Source organism: Scomber japonicus, chromosome 13 (assembly GCF_027409825.1).
Source record: "Scomber japonicus isolate fScoJap1 chromosome 13, fScoJap1.pri, whole genome shotgun sequence".
Taxonomy (NCBI): Eukaryota; Metazoa; Chordata; class Actinopteri; order Scombriformes; family Scombridae; genus Scomber; species Scomber japonicus.
In genome coordinates, this window is record NC_070590.1 from 20080050 (window position 1) to 20098414 (window position 18365).

Consider the following 18365-nt stretch of genomic DNA (forward strand, 5'->3'; position numbering starts at 1 on the left):
GGATTGGCACACTTTGAAATGTGTTTGGTAGAGTAGAAAACTCTTTGGTGCATAACAACTGTAGCTGCTCAGAGGTAAATAAAACACACGCAAATGATGTGCTGTGTTAGCTGAACTTTGAAGACTATAATCCATTTGCAGTTTGCATTTGCAGAGTTTAGGATTCAATCATCAGCCTCTCCACCTGTTGCCGCTTCCCCTCTATCACACTGCCTACATCAGCAAAATGTCCCTTTTTGTGTGATAAAAAAAACAACTTTGATTTCAACTTGAATAGCATGAATCTTCCAGTTTGTCTAATGCAGTTTGAAAAGTGAATCATGTAATCAAGATTTCTTGACAGGTAGCAGGGATGTTCTAGACATGGGGCTGCACTGGGTCACTGTTTTTAGGATTTCTTACATACAGTTTCTGTAATCTTCACCTTGAATATTAGTTTCATTCAAAAAACAACAACAAAAAAAACAACAAACAATGACAGCATTACATCTCATCTCAAATACAGTAAATTGTACACCCCATATGCATTTTTACAAGCATACAAAGTACAAAGCAAAGGTCCAATGGCCATGATTAAAATAAAAACATTAATAAATATTGTCATACAGATTATCAAAGAAGGAGTAAATTCAGTCTGAGATACAGCTCATCCCAGGGTCTCTAATAATGATGAATAATGGTCTAATGATGAGGAAATGTTGGTTGACATTTGACTCAAGCACTGCTTCTGACAGCACTGTACCATGATATCCGTCTATAAACATTTCAAACTGTTTATGCCTATATTTTTAGGATTTAACATGTCTGGTCCTCCAGGTATAACTGTACATCTTCTCTGGGTTATTTGAATTCACTGTGTTGAACATGTTAACATAATTTGCAGATGATACAGTAGTTTGTCTATGATCTCACTAGGTCAGCAGTTTTTTTTGCTATCAAGGACTTGATGTTCAAAGAAGAAGCTTTTTAGTCCAGAGAATGTAATCTCAAGCCCACCATTAAAGATTTGGCTGCCAATTTCAAATTATATACACTATTTTAAGATGTGTTGATGAGCTCCCCTTGGTTCAGGACACCTCTGCAAATTCATCCCTTTACTGGATGGTAGCATATAAAGACCTGATTTTTCAATTTAGTCCATGACCTGTAAAGCAATTCATGGTACAACCCTGACTTATTACTGAGTTGTTATGTCCCTGGTGCACCTTGATGGCTCTCAGGTCTTCTCAGCTGGGCCTACTGACTGCTCCAAGGTCCAGTCTTTAAACTAAAGGTAATTCTGAAGTTTGGGCCAAATACAAAGTGTTTCCAGAAATGTCAGACTAACCACAAACAATACATTCTGAGAAACTGCCTTTTTTGTAAAGCATTTTGTGTTATGTAATACACTGCACCCTACTGTATGTTTCAATATACTATGACTTCAGCAAAAAATGTAATACATATATAATTCCAGTTTTTGTAAACAAGGCAAATTTAATGAATACAGGCTTATATCATGTCTCCATTTTCTCCCTGAAGAGATATCTAAAAAACTAATTGAAATCTCATTTTGTTGACTCTTTAATGTAAAGTATTAACATGCACTGTTATACATGGAACTGCCACTCTAGACATATACATCTTGAAAACAACTTTATGGAGAGTGTTGGTGATGGCTTCTTTGGGTTGATATTTTCCTGTCTCAGAATGAGGGTGAGCAGCAGTGTGATGCTGAGAAACACCTGTGAGGGAGAGTGGAAAATGTTAAAGGGTAAACATGCTGTGTATATTTTATTTATTGTAGATTTACTACCAGACTAATCGCCAGTCTCACCTGTTTAAGCATCAATTACATAATTCACCATGCTCTTTAGCCCGACACCCAGCTATGTGTGGTGGTCTTCACCCTCTGGGGAAACCCCTGAGGCCCAGCTGCAGGGTCAAAGTTGAAGTCCAGTGCCCCCCCATCCATGAGGGTTTCATTTAGGACAGACTCCATGTCACATTCAAGCCTCTCAATAGATACGTTATCCAGGTCACTGGGTAGCCGTTCCTGATGATGATGATGATGACCGTGTGGATGAACAAGTTGCCTGTAGCCATTGCTGCTGCTGTAGCCTGCTGTGACATCATTAGTGTGTGCTGGGTGACCATGGGGCAGCTGCATGCATGTCCTCAGGCTGGTCATTCGAGGAAGGGCCCCTGAAAGACTAGTCAGACTGGTCAGGGGGATCATGTTACAGCTATTCAAGTCTCGTGAGGTTGAAGGACCCTGGCTATGAATAACTTGTGGGCTTACATGAGGAACTGTGTGACTCTGAGGAGGATTCATAATTTTTACTCCATTATGTCCACTCACTTGGCTCTGACTGTTGTAGGTGGGCAAGAGACAACTTCCCCTACCAACCTGAGGCACCAGTGAATCCCTGTGGGGCATCATGTCTCTGTTGGCATCTGCATCTGAGGTCAGCAGCTCTTTGAGAAGGCCAGCAGGGGAGATATATTGATTCTCATAAGCCCCATAGCCTGGCTTGCTCTCTGGCAGTGTCTGCATGGGGACAGGGGACAGGGAGTTCATCCTCACCTGGCCATACATGCATTTATGGTAGTCCTGCTGTTGGCGCAGGCTCAAGCTGGTGGGGTTGTAGGGGCTAGTCTGAAGCATGGCAGCATTTGGGGAATGTGAGGAGTCTGAACCAAGTTGGGGGTTCTTAGGAGACAGCAGGTTCAAGTTATCCAACAGGCTCTCCATGACATTCTCTGAGCCGTGTTGGCCCATGGATCCAGCCACCTCAGACAGGCTGGGCAAGGGGGCAGTAATCTTGGTCCCTGCCCCTCCAGGATACATCATGTGGCTGTCAGATTCCCCCAGGTCCTCCTGTTCAGAAGGGAAAGGTGACCGGCGACCACTGAGCGTGCTGGCGTCAGAGCTGGTACGTGTCCTAAAGGAGCTCCAGGCTTCAAAGTCCTCATTACTGTGGGAGTTTGGGCTTCCCAACCAGTTGGAATACTGGGAACCGGGGCTGCCTGCTCCTCTCTCAACCCCTTCCTGTAGAGCCATCTGGGTATAGAACAACATGAAAACCTCATAAATGTTCCTATAAACTATACCAGTGTATTATTAACATAGGCTAAAATTAATCTAGGTTCAGCAGAATTGTGAGAAAAACTATACAACTGAAGTACTTTCAGATAGTTGTTATACAAGTGTTCATTAATGGGGACTGTACCTTTTTCTTTGTGGCTCTTCCTCTGCTCTTGGCAAACTTACTGTTGTTGTCCATGGAGGTGGCTCTACGTCGAGGTGACTTCCCATTTTTCCCTCCCTCTGGGTTCAGCATCCACCACGAGCTTTTCCCTGTTCCCTCGTTCTGTATGCGCACAAAGCGGCTGTGCAGGGACAGATTGTGTCTGATGGAATTCTGGATGTAAAAAGAATCATTTTTAAGTTATCTGAGTGTGTCTAAAAACGCAGCTTGAGGCATCAAAAATAATTAGGCTTTCTGTCCAATTTTTATTTATGTTTTGATGAGATTGGACAATACAGGCAGGAAAGCAATGTTAGGGGGTTATCCCGCTTTTCAGAGGGAGGTTAATGAGAAGGTGTATTAACTTGCATATTTTTACAGAGTGGAAAACATGGGGTTAGTTGGGTGTGATGTCAAAGCCAGCAGATGAAACAGGAAATATGCATACCTCCACAAACATTTTGTCCATTTTTAAGCTTTTTCTAATTTCTCTTAAGGCTCTCCAGCAAAAGACACTGGTCACTTGGGCACAAGGGAGTCAGAGGTGGATGGGACATATGGCGTCATTTCAAAAAATAAATACATGGTACCTTTCTAGCCACATAATATGTATAAGTTTACCATAGTGTGAGACATTTTGTTCTGTCCAAGAGGAAGCAGCTTAGAGTAACAAAAACCCTTCTCATCAACTTTACAGACTGGTCGTAGTTGTTACTAGGCAACAGCGGTTGCAATTACAAAGAAAAATCATGAACAACAATAGCAGCTAGAACAATGTGCTGCTGGTGTACAGCTAGAGGATGGTTTTATGATGGTGAACCAAGTAAAATTTGGTTTCAAACAGAGTGAACTCAAAATGACCTAACTGAGCAGATTTTTTTTTGTATGATCAGAGCTGGAAACTCTTCAGGGTGACACCATTGGAGAGGAATGGAGGACTTGCTGAACCTGCATCAAAAATGTGACTCAAAGGTCATAAAACCTTTCTTTTCATTTAAGTTGTATGACTCTTGCACAAAGTTGGCAGACAAAAATTCATTTTTATTACAGAACCTTTGCATAATCTCTTCTTTGCCTCTCTGCTGTGGTTTTACTTCAAAATCTCAGCTTTTAAGTTCACATTGAAAGGCTTTTGCCATCTTTAAATTGCTTGTAGTCAAAGTTATGAATTATAACTGTCCTTTGAGAAGTGCAACATTCGAGATACATCTAAATGTTATCTATTTTGCTCTCAAGAAATATCAACTCACCTTTCTGAATGTGTATTAGAATGTAAGAATAGCAGAAAATGATAGTTTGAGGCCTCCTTCAGTTACTCAGCTCTGTTAGGGGTTAAAGCCAATGAAGAAAAGTACTTCTAATAATAAAACACTGTCAAACCCAAGCCTGGCCTTCATCCTGACTGAATTTATTAGGGTGGTCATTCTATTCCCTCCTCACAGTGGGTGATAATCATGTTTCCTGTGATTTCCACCTAGTTTTATCTGCACATCTCTATTCCGCCCTTCTACCAGCAGCAGCACTTCTCCATTAAACTGAAAAAATAACACAGAGAAAGCCAGTGAAAGCAAGTAATTCAGAATATATTCAGATTCACAAACATCTCTTGCATCGCTGTGAATACTTTTAGTTATCTGACAATGACATTATAGCTGACAAATACAAATTAGATGGAGGTCTTTGTTTGACAGCTACCCTACAAAAAGAGCAGATTAAATGAAAACGCTCCTGAATAGGACAGACTGTATTACTTTGGGCTTAACCAATGTGATCACTTATTTTTATTTTCTTTGCATGCGGTCACAGTTGTCCTTGAGCTAACATGTATACACCTAAAGCCCCTATTCAGTCTGCTTTCTCTAATGCTATGTTATGTACCCTAAAAAGGACACTGTGGTAATTCTCTCAGGAAGAAAAACAAAGATGGTTGAGGAGCACACAGACGTGCTGTACAGTTTGGTCTCTCTGGACAGAAAAAAATCTCCCTAATATGAAACTCGTTGCTGTGCTGGATGCTGGGTACAATAAAAAAGACCAAAGTGCAACACAAGACATACTAGCAGGGAATTTCCCCCGAATACCCATGTGAACGCAAAAGCAGCTCCCTGCAGTTAGTAAAGCCAGATGTCCCTAACCACAGAATTCAACAGGGATATACAAAGCATGGAGATAAAGACACTCACATTCAAAACAATAGACCGATTGTCTGAGTGAGTCTGAGTGAGTGAAATGTTGGTCTTGGGTTGGGGTTAGGCTTTTTGACGAATGTAATCAGTGCATATTAATCATTGAATTATGATTCCTACTGTCACCTTAAATATGTGTTTGGCAAGTTGAAGAAGCATCTCAATACAATCATCATCGTCATTTTGATTTACTACCCAATTTTTTTATTTGAAAAAAACAAAAAAACAGAAGTAACTATTTCACATTTGAGGTTAGTGTCATAAAGTGGATTAGAAAATGGTTCTTTATTTTATGTGGCAGTGAGTTAGACCAGAATGATACTTCAAATGACAAAAGAAAAAAAAAAAACAGAACAAGCTTTAAACTATTGTTCATATGGGGGCACTGAACCAAAGCAAGCGCAACCTCAAATGGCACATCAACAGTAGCTTTGTGAAGCCTGTTCTTAACAGTGGAGGCAGTGGGCTATGCGAGAATGAGGATTTTTTTTTACTCAAAAAAGAAAGCGAGGGGAGGTTACAGAGTTCGTAGTGAGAACGGGGAGGGTGACATAGTGAGATGTTTTTGCTGTGAGAGCTGGGGTCAATGAGTTCACTGTGTGCTGAACACGAGCTTCTCAGCCGGCGCTGACAGAGACATGCAAACAGGTTGGATGGAGCGCGAACAGGGAGAGAGAGAGAGAGGGAAAAGCATCAGATGTGACGTGCTGGGTCTGACTGTCTGCTTTCTGACTCACCAAAACAGAAACCCCCCAACACACACACACACACATACATACATACACACACACGCCTCTCTTGAACTGCACTCCTCCCTTCTCTTCCACTGACTTTTAAATAAGGCTTCCTGTGTCAGAGGACATCCTGCACATGCAGAGACTGAGGTGGAGTATGCACTCATTGCATGGCCAGAAAATGCAATGTTCCATCTGTCCCTGTTCTTTTAAATCATGACCTTTTCTCTCCTTTTACTCTCGTTTTACGTGATCTCTATCTGTAACCGAAGACAGGAAATGAGTGATTAGTGGTTGACCTGAGATCCGAGCAGTGCTCTGCACAAACTCATTTTGTAAACTAACTTTAATGGCACTATTCAAATGACAATGTCTGACTTGCTTACACACGGCTGAGATCACTGGTGATATGCAAATGTCTGCAGCCTCTGATTAGTGCCCACAATAGATCATGGACTGCATGACTGGGCCCTGGGAAGGGGAATTCTCTGCTCAGCCTGGGATAATCCTTGTCTGAGACAGACCTCACCTCAGCCCAGAGAGAACAAAAGATACTGCCTAACTAATTCAGGAGGTGCCCCTCTCTCACATTATGTCTCTGAAAGCCCGACCCAAGGTGGCCTATATGTTTCATTGTTGCTAAACTTCTTTATAAAACGCATTGTTATGGTCCTCACTTTTGAATGACTTTGAAGTGGTGAAATATGTGCACCTGTAACTGCATGGCACGTTATATGTTATCTGACTGTGTGACATTACGAACTCGATTAACTTTATCAACTTATTTTGGTGACCAGGGGAGTTCCCAGGCTCAGATTACGGAGGCCTTTGAGTGACGTAACTGTTGAAGAGATAAGATCTGTTGACTAATTCAAGCAGCATTTCAACCAAAGTTTGCAAAGGAGTTAAGCTGCATTGCAAAATACTGTAATATATTGTGAATACATTTTGATGTGCTTAAATTTCATTTAATTTTCATAGCCAATTTTGCATCATTCATCACTTTGTAGCAACTAAAAAATGTATTTATATTATTTATATTTGACAAAAACTTGCCCTGAAGTATAGAATAAGTAACACTGGTCCTAGGTCAGCTGGTGCAAGGACACTGACATGGGAAAGGTCTCTTTGCCTCTGACAAAATCTATTTTCAGATGGCCTCAGAAATGCCACATGTTGGGCTGCAAACTGTAAATGCAATACAGCAGAAACCTGTTGCCTCTCTGTAGGCCAAGTGATTGTAAGTCCACCTGCTGCTGGTTTTAAGCAGACCTGCATTAGATTATAGAAAATCCACCACTCCAGTCAAATGATCTCAAAATCATTTATGATCATGAACCACATGAAGTGATCCCAGCAGTCATCTTACAGGGAGGAGGTTTAATTCATCTAAATTTTTTCATTCTCTTCAGAGAACAACTTCGACATCAGACTCCTCCTACTGGACTTCACAACAGTCTCATTGACACAGCTGCTGTTTCTTGTGTAGTGAAGCATGAGGCTTGCAGTAACGGTCGTGGGATAAGTAAATAAACAAGGCCCAGTTGCAGGGACAGGTGCAGACACAGTGAAAGTGGCCTCACTTGCAATTGGTCCAAAGGTTTTACACAGTGCTAGCCAGATGCAACCGCAGACAGGACAGAGGATCCCCCTGGAGACTCACTGCTGGAGACCAGATGCTACTCAAATCAGTAACTGCTTTTATATCAGCGATGAGGCCTGATATACAGTTAGTGATGAAAATCTTTAGGGAAAAAATAATTACTTTAAATTTGCATCAAGTGGCCTCATGTGGCTACAATTCTTTAATTTTACTACAATCTTACAGTGATTTAGTGTGTTGTATAACCTCTTTTATTTCTAATCAGAACTTCATTGACCTCAGCTGCTAGTGCAACCACCCTGCATGCATTGTTTATATGTTGCTTCTGCCCTGAGGTTTTTAAACAAAAGTTGTAGAGAATGAGGAAACACGTGAAACAATTGGTCCATAAATCAAAAATCACACTAACAGTAAAATAAGGAAGTATGCTAATCTCTTTGGCTGGAAAAAAAAAAAGTTCAGCTGTGGAAAAAACTTCTTGACCGGTTTGTTGACCATCCACGTGTTGGCCGAGCCGTGCAGGAAATGAATTAAATGAACGAGCCTTCTGCTATCGGGTTGATTGTGTAGCTCACAATGTCAATGCATATACTTTCCTATTAAAAGTTGCAGTGTGTAGAATTTAGTGGCATCTATTGAAATGGATTTGGCAGAAACATAATATAATATTCAGGGGTATGTTTTAATTATTGTATAATCACCTCAACATAAGACTTGTGCTTCATTACCTCAAATTGAGCCCTTTATATCTACATAAGGAGCAGGTCGTCTTCCACGGAGCCCATCATGTTTCTACAGAAGCCCAGAACGGACAAGTTGAACAGTGGCTCTAGAGCGGACCTTCTGTGTTTTACCTACGTTTTGCGGCCACCGTATTTTTCCTACATTCTCGGGTGTGGGGGTGGGCAGTTCAGTTTGTTGCAATCTGTAACCTCACCACTAGATGCCACTAAATTCTACACCAAACCAGCGTATTTTTTTTTTTTTTTTTGCTATGGGTGTGCAGTGTATTTACACTATGCTACACACACCGGCAGTGTAACGACACGCTGACTGTCTATTCTGTGCGGAGGCCCTGCACGTTTGGAGTTTTTTTCTAGTTGCCAAGAGTTGAAAAATGTCGAACTCTGGGTAGAACGTAATGCCCATCACTGTCACTTTTACCCAGCTGTCCAATCACATTAGGGGAAGGGCAGGACAAATACCACCAAGACCAGTGCTGAACAGTGACAACAATGGACGTTACCCAAGTTAGCAGGTTCTGTCAACTTCAACTCTTGAACCAAATGATGGTGCACCACTCACCAAGATGTTTCCTCACCAACAAAATCTCAAAACCCACACAGACCGGTGGGTCCTCTCTCCCTACATGCTTCATCTAGACTAGAGTAAGTACTCTAACAAGTGCCAACCATTTTTATATTCAGTATTTGTTGATAACACAAACAAGCACTTGCAACACATAAATTAACCGTACTTCCATGGATATTCCGTATCATAGCGACCAAAGCGCCTAAGCTGAAAACAATGCTGCATCTCCAAAGTGCTCTCAAGTGCTCCAAGCTGGAGATGCTGGAGGTGGACATACTTCCTTAACGCCGGATGGTATAGCTCAAATCAGAGTCACAATATGAATGATTCTTTTCCTGGTATCAATATATACCACAATACATCATCAATCTTGTAAAGAATATAAACTAATTAAACTGATGTTCTGTGCTTCTCACTGTTGCCCATCCTACAGAAGTCTTTGCACATGTAAAGCAAAAATGTCAATTAGTAATTTTGTTTTTTCATAATTAAAATATGGTCAGAATAATTTATGTTTTAAACCCATGAAGCATGTTCATATCATGACGGTACAATTCTGCTGAAAGTCAAAACACAATAATGTTTACTTCCTGTCCCTTTCATCTTAAAATGTTAAAATTACCCATTCTGTGACTTTAAGAGTGTACACACTGCTTCTTAAAATGACACTTAATCAGAACTGTTACCTTTAATCACTGCTGTCGTGGCTACCACTACACAGCAATCAGATATCTGGTGTAAAGAAGAAAGTAACAGTGAGCAGCACATGCAGAGATTACAGTAAAATGACAAGCCACTTCCTGACAGTGTCTTCCTGCGTGCACCCCTCCCCAGCTTTCTCTCGCCTGACCCAGGAAACGCATACAGAGTTAAACATGAGAGTGATACAAGAGTTTTCTGTTACGGGGCGTTAAAAAGACGGCTGCAGAAGAAGAGCAATCCAGCTCAATGTGGAGCTTCTCATCCTGTTATGGCTCCAAGCACAATACAGGCTACTTCATTAACACTGAGCATCAAACTGAGTGACCTATTTCTGCAATGGCTTCAAAGTGAGAGCATGAAAAGGAATGGAGAGCTTTGTGTGAGGAGTTCAGCTTTAGATAAACAACTAGGGAGCAAAATGAGGCTGATAGACAGATAGATAGAATTGAACATCCTCCTGTGATGTGCTAATGACTAAATGACATACTAGAATCATACTTAAAATATTCAAGGTGATTAAAAACTTGATTGTTAATCTTTCTAAGCCTAATCTTGAGAGTGACACACATTCTTTACACACTTTACAGGGTAGAAAGGACAACTGTTTTTTACAGGATTGGCCGCTAATCCCAATTACTTTTGATCCCATCCCTCTTTCCTCACACCACAGGCTATTTCTTTGCATCAAGCCTCCCTCAGCACCCATTACCCTTTAAATTTTGCATAATGGATTTGAGGCCAACTTCTTTTTGTGAACATAATATAGAGGGGGGTTATTATCCTGCGCAGACTAGAGGACAATGCAGAAACCCACATGCCACGGATTCCACAGACTCACACATGTGTAGACAGCAGACTGTACACAGGCCTCAACCCACAGACAGCCAGTCAGCTCAGCTGACTGCTCCCCTCCTTCCCTCAAGTCACAGTCGCTCCTCTTAAAAAGCCCCTGCCCCAAGCCTCCCTTTTCTTCATGGGGTTACTGGAAGCTTTCAGTGGGCCTCTTAAGTTCAGGGCAGTCCTCCCTTTTTAACCTTGTGATCCCAAGACAAATAGCTGGCAGTTATTCAGGTTTTTTTTCTCACCACTTTCAGTAGCTGGTGTCTCTTATCATAAAAAAACATGATTAATTTACCACCTACCTAATCCTGAAAATGGAAACTGAAACTAATCTGGTTTAATATGCTAGTTTAAATAAATAGAAATGTTAAAATACATTAAAAGAAAATGGATTTCAAAATGCTTGTAGAGGAAAACAGGAGTTAACAGTCACATTAGCAGCGTAGTGGTTTGAGCTAAATGCTAATGCTGCTCTAATGTTTAACATCTGAATTTGGCCAGTGGCATACTAACATTTGCTAATTAGCGCTAAACACAAAGTACAGCTGAGGCTGATGGGAATATTTTGCAAACCCAGTGACAAATCCAATCCATTATGTGATAATGGCACTTTAAAAAGATATGGAATCATCAAAATCATTATGTCAATCCATCCAAAAGCTGTTGAGATATTTCACTCAAAACTACAAATCTAAACTTCACAGTGGCAGAGGAGGTATCCAGGGATCACTGAAGTCAGTAGGATTCATTGTCACAGAATTATGAGTGTTTGTTCAAAATTTGGTGCCATTCCATTGAGTAGATGTTTAAGTAGATATTTCACTGGACAAGTGAAAACATTGACAGGGTGGTGGCGCTAGAGGAAAATTCAGAGAATTACCAAAGTCTGAAAGATTTATCTTCTGAGGACCACGATGTCTGCAAAAAATCCATTCAATAATTGTTGAGATAGTCCAGTTTGGACCAACGCTGTGGACCACCTGACAGACTGACATTGCCACCACATCACTAACATGGCTAAAATAACAAAAATACTTTCTGTAGCAAAACACTGCTCACTAGTTATCTATAGAGACAATTCAATTATTGGTAGCATTTACCTTCAATCTGCATAATACTTGTATATTCAACTGAAGCCACTGTAGGACAAATGTTACTTAATGGTACTAACGTTTACAACCATTCATATCACCGGAGGCCTGTACTACGAAGCTGGATTAACATACCCAGGATATCTCTCCGTTACCTGGGTTGATTTACCCAGACATTCGCAATCTAGGATAACCGGTACTACGAAGCTGGTTATCAGCTCGGTATTTGAACCCAGGGTTTTCCAATCTGGATCACTGCGCGCTCACATAAAGGGGAGGTGTTTGCAGCGTCTGACCAATCACAAACATGGAGAAACTCTGCAGAGCAGACTACTTTACCATGGAGGAGCAGACAATTATTCTTCATAAATATAAAGAATTCAAACACATCATCCAGGCCAAAAGCAACACTGCTGCTGCAGCAAAAGCCAGGAAGGAATGCTGGCAGACAATAGCTGACTCTGTTAATGTGTAAATTCGTGAGATTTTACAATATTAATAAATTGGACAACATAAACGGACTCTGATCACATAATGTCACTTTATTACGGCACAGACGTTTAGGGCAGAGCGCATCCTCAGTGCCCTTCCTTTCATAGAGACATTAAGTTAGTTTAATATTCAACATTCAAAATACAAACCTATTATGCGCTTCAACCATTTGAGTGAATGATGTCAAACCAACTGTATAACATACAGACTAATATCCCTCATGTGCCTCAAGGATTATTTTTTTAATATATATTTTGGTCAATTAAAAAATTGCATCTATCCCTAAAAACTCTTTCTTTCTTACTAAGCGCTCCTGTCACCAATGTTAACAGGACCTTTTAAGAATGGGTAGGTCATTTTCTAAGAGAACTGATTGGTCAGGAGGTGGTGCTTTTGTACTCATTGATCTTTTATCCAGAACATAACCTGCTCCGGAGCAGGTTAGCCGTTCAGCATAAGTTACCATGGTGATTTACCCCGGTAAGAAGTGAACCAACTTCGTAGTACGGAAAACCCAGGGTTAACCCTGAAGTTATCTCGATAAGAGAAAATCCAGCTTTGTAGTACAGGCCTCGGCACTTAAACTTCAGCAGTGGACTAATGCTTCACAACATCTACTGCACGTATTGTTGCAGGCACCCACCAAAACTGCTTACTCTGGTGCCCTTTAAGCATTTCATAACCTCTAAAATTTTGAAGACACAACAGATAAAATACTTTCTTGCAATTTACATGTTTTAAAATGAGCACCTCAGACCCTGAGTGCCAGTTAAACTCAGGGGTGCTACTTCCTGTTCCATCACAGAAGGTCACAGTTCACTGAGAAAAACAATGGCAGTAGCAGTAAAGTAGTGGTGAAGTACCTTACATGCTGTGCACTGCCAGTCACAGACCCACCAGCATCCCAGGGGAACCAGTCTTCCCAGTTAGTAGGGGCCAAAGACATCTTTATCACCAAGCTGCCACAACATTTTTGGAGGGAAAACAAAAATCTATATGATATGAAGGAGACAGGAAGCTCTGGAGGCAACAGCATCGCCCTTGTCCTGCCCTCCACCCACCTCCACCCACCTCCAGTTTTCTAGGTGGAGCCGTATAATCGCTGAGGTTCAAACTCAACGCCCTCCACCCACCATGAGGTCTGTGCCTCCTCTTTCTATCTGTCATTACAATCAGGGATACTCATGCATGTGGACTATAAAGTAAACACATAAGCCAGGGCATGACAAAAACATAATATCAAGCAGACAGATTTTTTTCAGTCTGAAAAGAAATGGAAATATATGACTTAATGTAGAATTATATGCACAAACATGATCCATATACGCTCTTCCTTCTCCCCTCCTCTTTTTCCAACCCTGACCCTCATGTTTTGCAGGGCGGGGATGTTAACACATGGCACTGTTTTCCATCCACTTGGCAGGAAATGCATCATAGTTCATTGTGGGGGGACTGTCATGTTTTTTTAACAGGAAAGTGTAAAAATAACTGTTACTCGGTGGTTCCAAGGTCCGGCGAGCATGCCAACAATGGAATGCAGAGGTTGAAGTGGAGATGTGTTGATTTTATATTAAAAGGTAAACAGGCTTGACCTGTTGTTTTTGATTAAATGGGTATTTGAATTTTTTTGGGTAGCATTGCACATCCAAGCTACTGTAGGACTGCAGTGAGGTACAGAGTGCCTGCATTATCATTTTCCCTCTAACAAGTGACTAAATTCAAACAAAAAGAATTTTCATCTCAAATATTATAAAATGAAACCCAACATCAGGAGATGTAGGGTCCAAGTTCAACTTCAACAAATCTGCCCTGCGGAATCTTGAGTAAGTCCTGTAAGCACCAAAAGAATTTCATGATTTGCATATCATTGATTGGGATTTATTGGAAGTGAATCAGGGCAAATCTTTTGTCATTTAAGTGCAAAAATACGGGATATTTTTGAAGATATACTGTTGGGGCTCAATGTGCTATGAAGATAAAACAACCAGGCCAATATATAAAATAATGTAACTGTGCTCGGACAGTTTGGGGCCATTGGGGGTTTTGAAAAGTATTTAATTCCCTGCAGGTCATGGAGTCTACATACAGGATTACATGAACCCCACAACTATGGCTGGTCTGTAAATCTTATTTAAAATAAATGATCATTTTACCTCAATAGCAATAAATGTTGCAATGATTGTGTCCTTTGTTGGCTCACTTCTGACAAATTTGTCCTGTTTAATTGCAGTTTACCAAGTTTTGCATAATGCAGCATTAAAATTGATCGTAAAATTAATTAAAGTAAAATAAAAGAAGTAATAAAGTGGTTTAAAATGTATTATATATGTATTATATGTTGAGACTTGAAGGAAAATTGACATGAAAGGTCTGTAACTCTCTGAGCTCCTCTTAAACAAACACCTCCAGCAAAGGCCTGAGAGAGGGCAGAGAAGGAAGTGATGGGATAAAGAGCAGCAATCCCTTTCTCCGAGCCGTAGCATCCGCTGAGGAAATTCTAGAAGACAGGGACACAAAGATATGAGCGCACAGCTCAGGAATGGAGGATGTTTGACGTTGTTCCCAGCATCCCCTTCTCCCAGCCCCTTCCCCTCCGACACACTCCCCAACACTGATTGAGCTGTTTGTGTCGCCTCCTGTTATTGTTGAGGGAGCTGTGCACAGTTTACTCCACGCTAGCAAAAAATGTGTGTGTTCCCACCAACCAGTGCACCTACAGTGTAAGACAGTGTAGGATGGCTGTACTTGAAGAACTGAAGAAAGACTAAGAAAAAGAGGAAAGGGAGGTTTAGCAGTGCAACAATTTATAATACCAGCTATGATCACGCTTCTCAGGCGGGGGTGTTAAAACAATGGAAACTATATTTGATTGAGGTTCACAAAGGCATTTCCTGACATAGCTTCAAAATTACATCTCACAAGAACAGAGGGGTGACGGGAAGGGCTGCAAAGCTGACATATAGATCTGACTCAAATGTTTTGGCGTGTGCGGGTTTGAATCTGCTTCAACTTTTCATCCAAATTTGACATTCTTTGTCTGCTTTTTTTCTCTGTTAATTTCTAACCATTGTGTCTGAGTGATTTCCTCACCTCAATATTAAGACCTGCACAAAGCAAAACATTAACCCGACATCTTTCCAACTTGTCAGCATGAACAATTCTCTTGTACTGAATATTTCCTGTACATTTCCAGGCTTTCAAATTTTAGGACTGTACCAGGTTTTCCATGACTGTGGAAACGCTGCACAGACCATGAGTCAGTATGTTTTGTAGCAACACTGAATAGGCTGTTCCCGCCAAGGAAAGGCATATCTGAAATCTGTGCTGGGCTGTATTACTGCATGGAACTCAGTCAAAGCAGATATGAACCACTACTCAACACTTGCTCTCAGTCAACAAGTTGAAAAGAGTAAAAATAAAGCTTACAGTTGTTCTCTGATGCTTTTTGTTTTCACAGTGCTCTCCTTGAGGGATATTCAGTATTCTCAGTCACATGTGTAGGATGTTTACTGTCACACACGCTGCTTTAGAGCTGTATATTTCCTCCCTGACACAGCAGAGAGGCCGGTCGGCTGGCTGCTACCATTGCCAGAAGAAACTGCTCCAAAACTTCAAAGGTTAGTGCCAAAGTTCATCAGCCCATATCAAGAGTTACTGTTTAACATTTCATGTTCATGGACCACACAAAATCGACAAAAATATTCAACTCTATCTCCCAGATGGGAAAATGGGGAAAAAGGACCCACTATCTATCATAAGATGTGGTAGTAATATTTTTTCTGCATCACTACTTTCTCCACATATGAAATATACTGATGTCATGTGGGATTTAAAGATAAATCTATATACAGGTCGGAAAAGTACTGCTGCTGGTCAGTGATGTCACAGCAGGTATTATGATGTTGGGAGATGAAAAAACGTTGCCATGACATCACTGACTGGGGTGTGGTGTTTAAACTTTGCATAGTAGGAAAAGCACAGGTCTTAATAACAACATTAATAAGGATGGCTCTGTACAGTAAGACGACAGTGATCTAGCATGTACAGTATCAGGGCCCTGAATAGTAAATGTAATTCAGCCATCATTTATGTGACATGTCAAATATTTCTTCAGGGAGAAAAGTCCATTGAACCTCTGTTTGGTATAATACAACTTTTTCAGTATTTGCAGTGAGAGTATTTAAGTAACTTTTTTTTCTGATTTTAAAAAAACAGGACTGCAAAGAAAATGAATCTGCTCCCTACTTCATGTGAAAAAGTGTAAAACGTGCATCAGTGGAAACAGCAGAACATTGGTCTGCTGGGAACCTCACTTTCTGCACAATTAGTAGAGCAGAAGAGTCCAATAACTGCTTTGTGCAGATCTGCTGCTAAATGCATTGAAGAAAACCTTTACACTCAAAGCATATAGTAGGAGTTAGTGTATTCTTTAAAAAGCTGTTGTACCTTCTTGCAGAAAATGTTTTATGTTTATGTTTTCATGAGTGCTCTGCCTTGTTTAATCTCCTAAGATTTAAAGGGGTTAAAAGTTGTGTTACCATCAAACCATCTCAGGTTAATGGATGCTTATGTGCAGGTGACACTCACCTTCCAGCCCGCGGAGCTGTTACTGTCTCCTTTATCCTTGAAGTAAGGCACACTCTTCACCATCCAGTCGTAAATCTGAGACAGTGTCAGCCTCTTCTCAGGTGAGCTCTCTATCGCCTTGGTAATCAGATCAGCGTATGACATGTTCCCCCAGGCGTTACGACGGGACGAGCTGCTTTTCCTCTGGCCAGCGCCACTTAAGGGTGCAACACCAGGAGGAGGCACCTGTTGCTGGGGCGGCAGCTGCTGACCCGAAAGCTGCTGCTGCTGCTGCTGCTGGTGGAGCTGATGATGAGGACGAGGATGATGATGATGATGTTGGTGGTGGTGATGTAGATGCACATTATTTCCTTCCCGACACTGAAAATCAGTGCACGGTAAAGGTGGCTTCTGGTCCGCGTACTCCTCATAGTCTTCCTCTAACAAGCCGAGGTTACTGGTGAAATCGGCGTTTCCTCCCGGCTCCTGCTGGACAGACGGTGCCGGGGAGGATGTGTTAGAGCTGGCGGGGTCGACGAGCTCCGGGCGGGGCAGCGGCCAGGTGCAGGACCGCGGGCGGGAGAGAGGCTCAAAGTCCGGGTCTATTTCGACCGGCTGTCCGTGTGGTGGAGGTACCTCAGCCATGGCAGGGTCAAAGCGGGCTCTCACTGTCACATAGACACTCACATAAACAATATGAATGTTAATTGACGAAAGAAAAGGGTTAAAATGTTGTTTGACGCCAACGACTCCAGTCACCCAGGCCAACAGCAGAAAGTTTTGTAACTATAAAAACAAAGCTGGTTCGTTTAAGATCTACTCTGACGTTCACACCATCCTGCACTGACTCCCCAAACTCTCAAGTCTGCCGCTCTGTCAGTAATACCAGTGCTGAGTCTGATGCTGCATTCAGGGTCCGCTCACAGGCTCCGTCTTTTGGCTCCTCTTAACGACGCATTGAAGTGCAGTTTGGTCGGACATTTGATGAATAAATGTACACTGTTTGAAACAATATCTGCATCATATATAAAACTGACTCATTTAATGCATATTGTTATATTTTCGAAGTTTTGTCATCTTCACATTTGTGAGGAAATTTGAGAGACTAGACTACAATATCACCTAAAGTGGGCAATTTCTTAAAATTGTTTCAAAAGCTTGTTATTCCAACACATATGTCAGCAACTGAAGGCACCATGGAGCAAAGGCGCAGGCATTCATGGACTCCCTCTAGTGTTTAGATTTCTTTTATACAGTCTATGGTTTAGACCCAACCTTAACTTAACATAACAGTGGGAACAGCTTTCATTTGAATGGTCTACCTTGTTCGTTGTGGTTCCCCACCGTAAAACGTATTTACAGGAACACTATTTTTAGAGTTCTGGCATTTGTGTGTGGAGTAGCTAAGCATTTCCCACAAAATTGACAATTTTAATTTTTACAAACAATCCACTGGTAAGTGTTTTTAGCCACTTATTTAGCTTATGATTTTGATATCCCAAGAACTGCCATCATTTACTTACGCTTATAATTGTAATGGCATCACTGTAATTATAGGTTGAGCAGTTATATCCACTTTCCAAAGACATGTAAAAGCAAAGCAGAAGACA

General features: G+C 41.2%; 1 protein-coding gene across 1 annotated transcript; it reads right to left on the reverse strand.

Annotated features, from left to right (window-relative positions):
• Positions 1 to 1015: 1015 nt before the first annotated feature.
• On the reverse strand, positions 1016 to 17548 carry LOC128371232 (forkhead box protein O1-A-like). Its single transcript, XM_053331495.1, has 4 exons — positions 16777 to 17548; positions 3213 to 3404; positions 1817 to 3043; positions 1016 to 1724 (listed from the first exon to the last, which is right to left on the reverse strand). The coding sequence occupies exons 1-3, from the start codon at positions 17398 to 17400 to the stop codon at positions 1853 to 1855; spliced, it is 2007 nt and encodes a 668-aa protein (XP_053187470.1). The 5' UTR covers positions 17401 to 17548; the 3' UTR covers positions 1016 to 1724; positions 1817 to 1852.
• Between the last annotated feature and the right edge of the window lie 817 nt (positions 17549 to 18365).

What these genes read in the sequence shown, in the direction of transcription:
- LOC128371232 (XM_053331495.1), bottom strand. Translation starts at nt 17,400, where the DNA reads ATGGCTGAGGTACCTCCACCACACGGACAGCCGGTCGAAATAGACCCG. An exon ending in ACAGCTCCGCGGGCTGGAAG is followed by an intron (nt 3,405 to 16,776) that starts GTGAGTGTCACC and finishes TTTTACATCCAG; the next exon opens with AATTCCATCAGACACAATCT. An exon ending in GAAGAGCCACAAAGAAAAAG is followed by an intron (nt 3,044 to 3,212) that starts GTACAGTCCCCA and finishes TTCTATACCCAG; the next exon opens with ATGGCTCTACAGGAAGGGGT.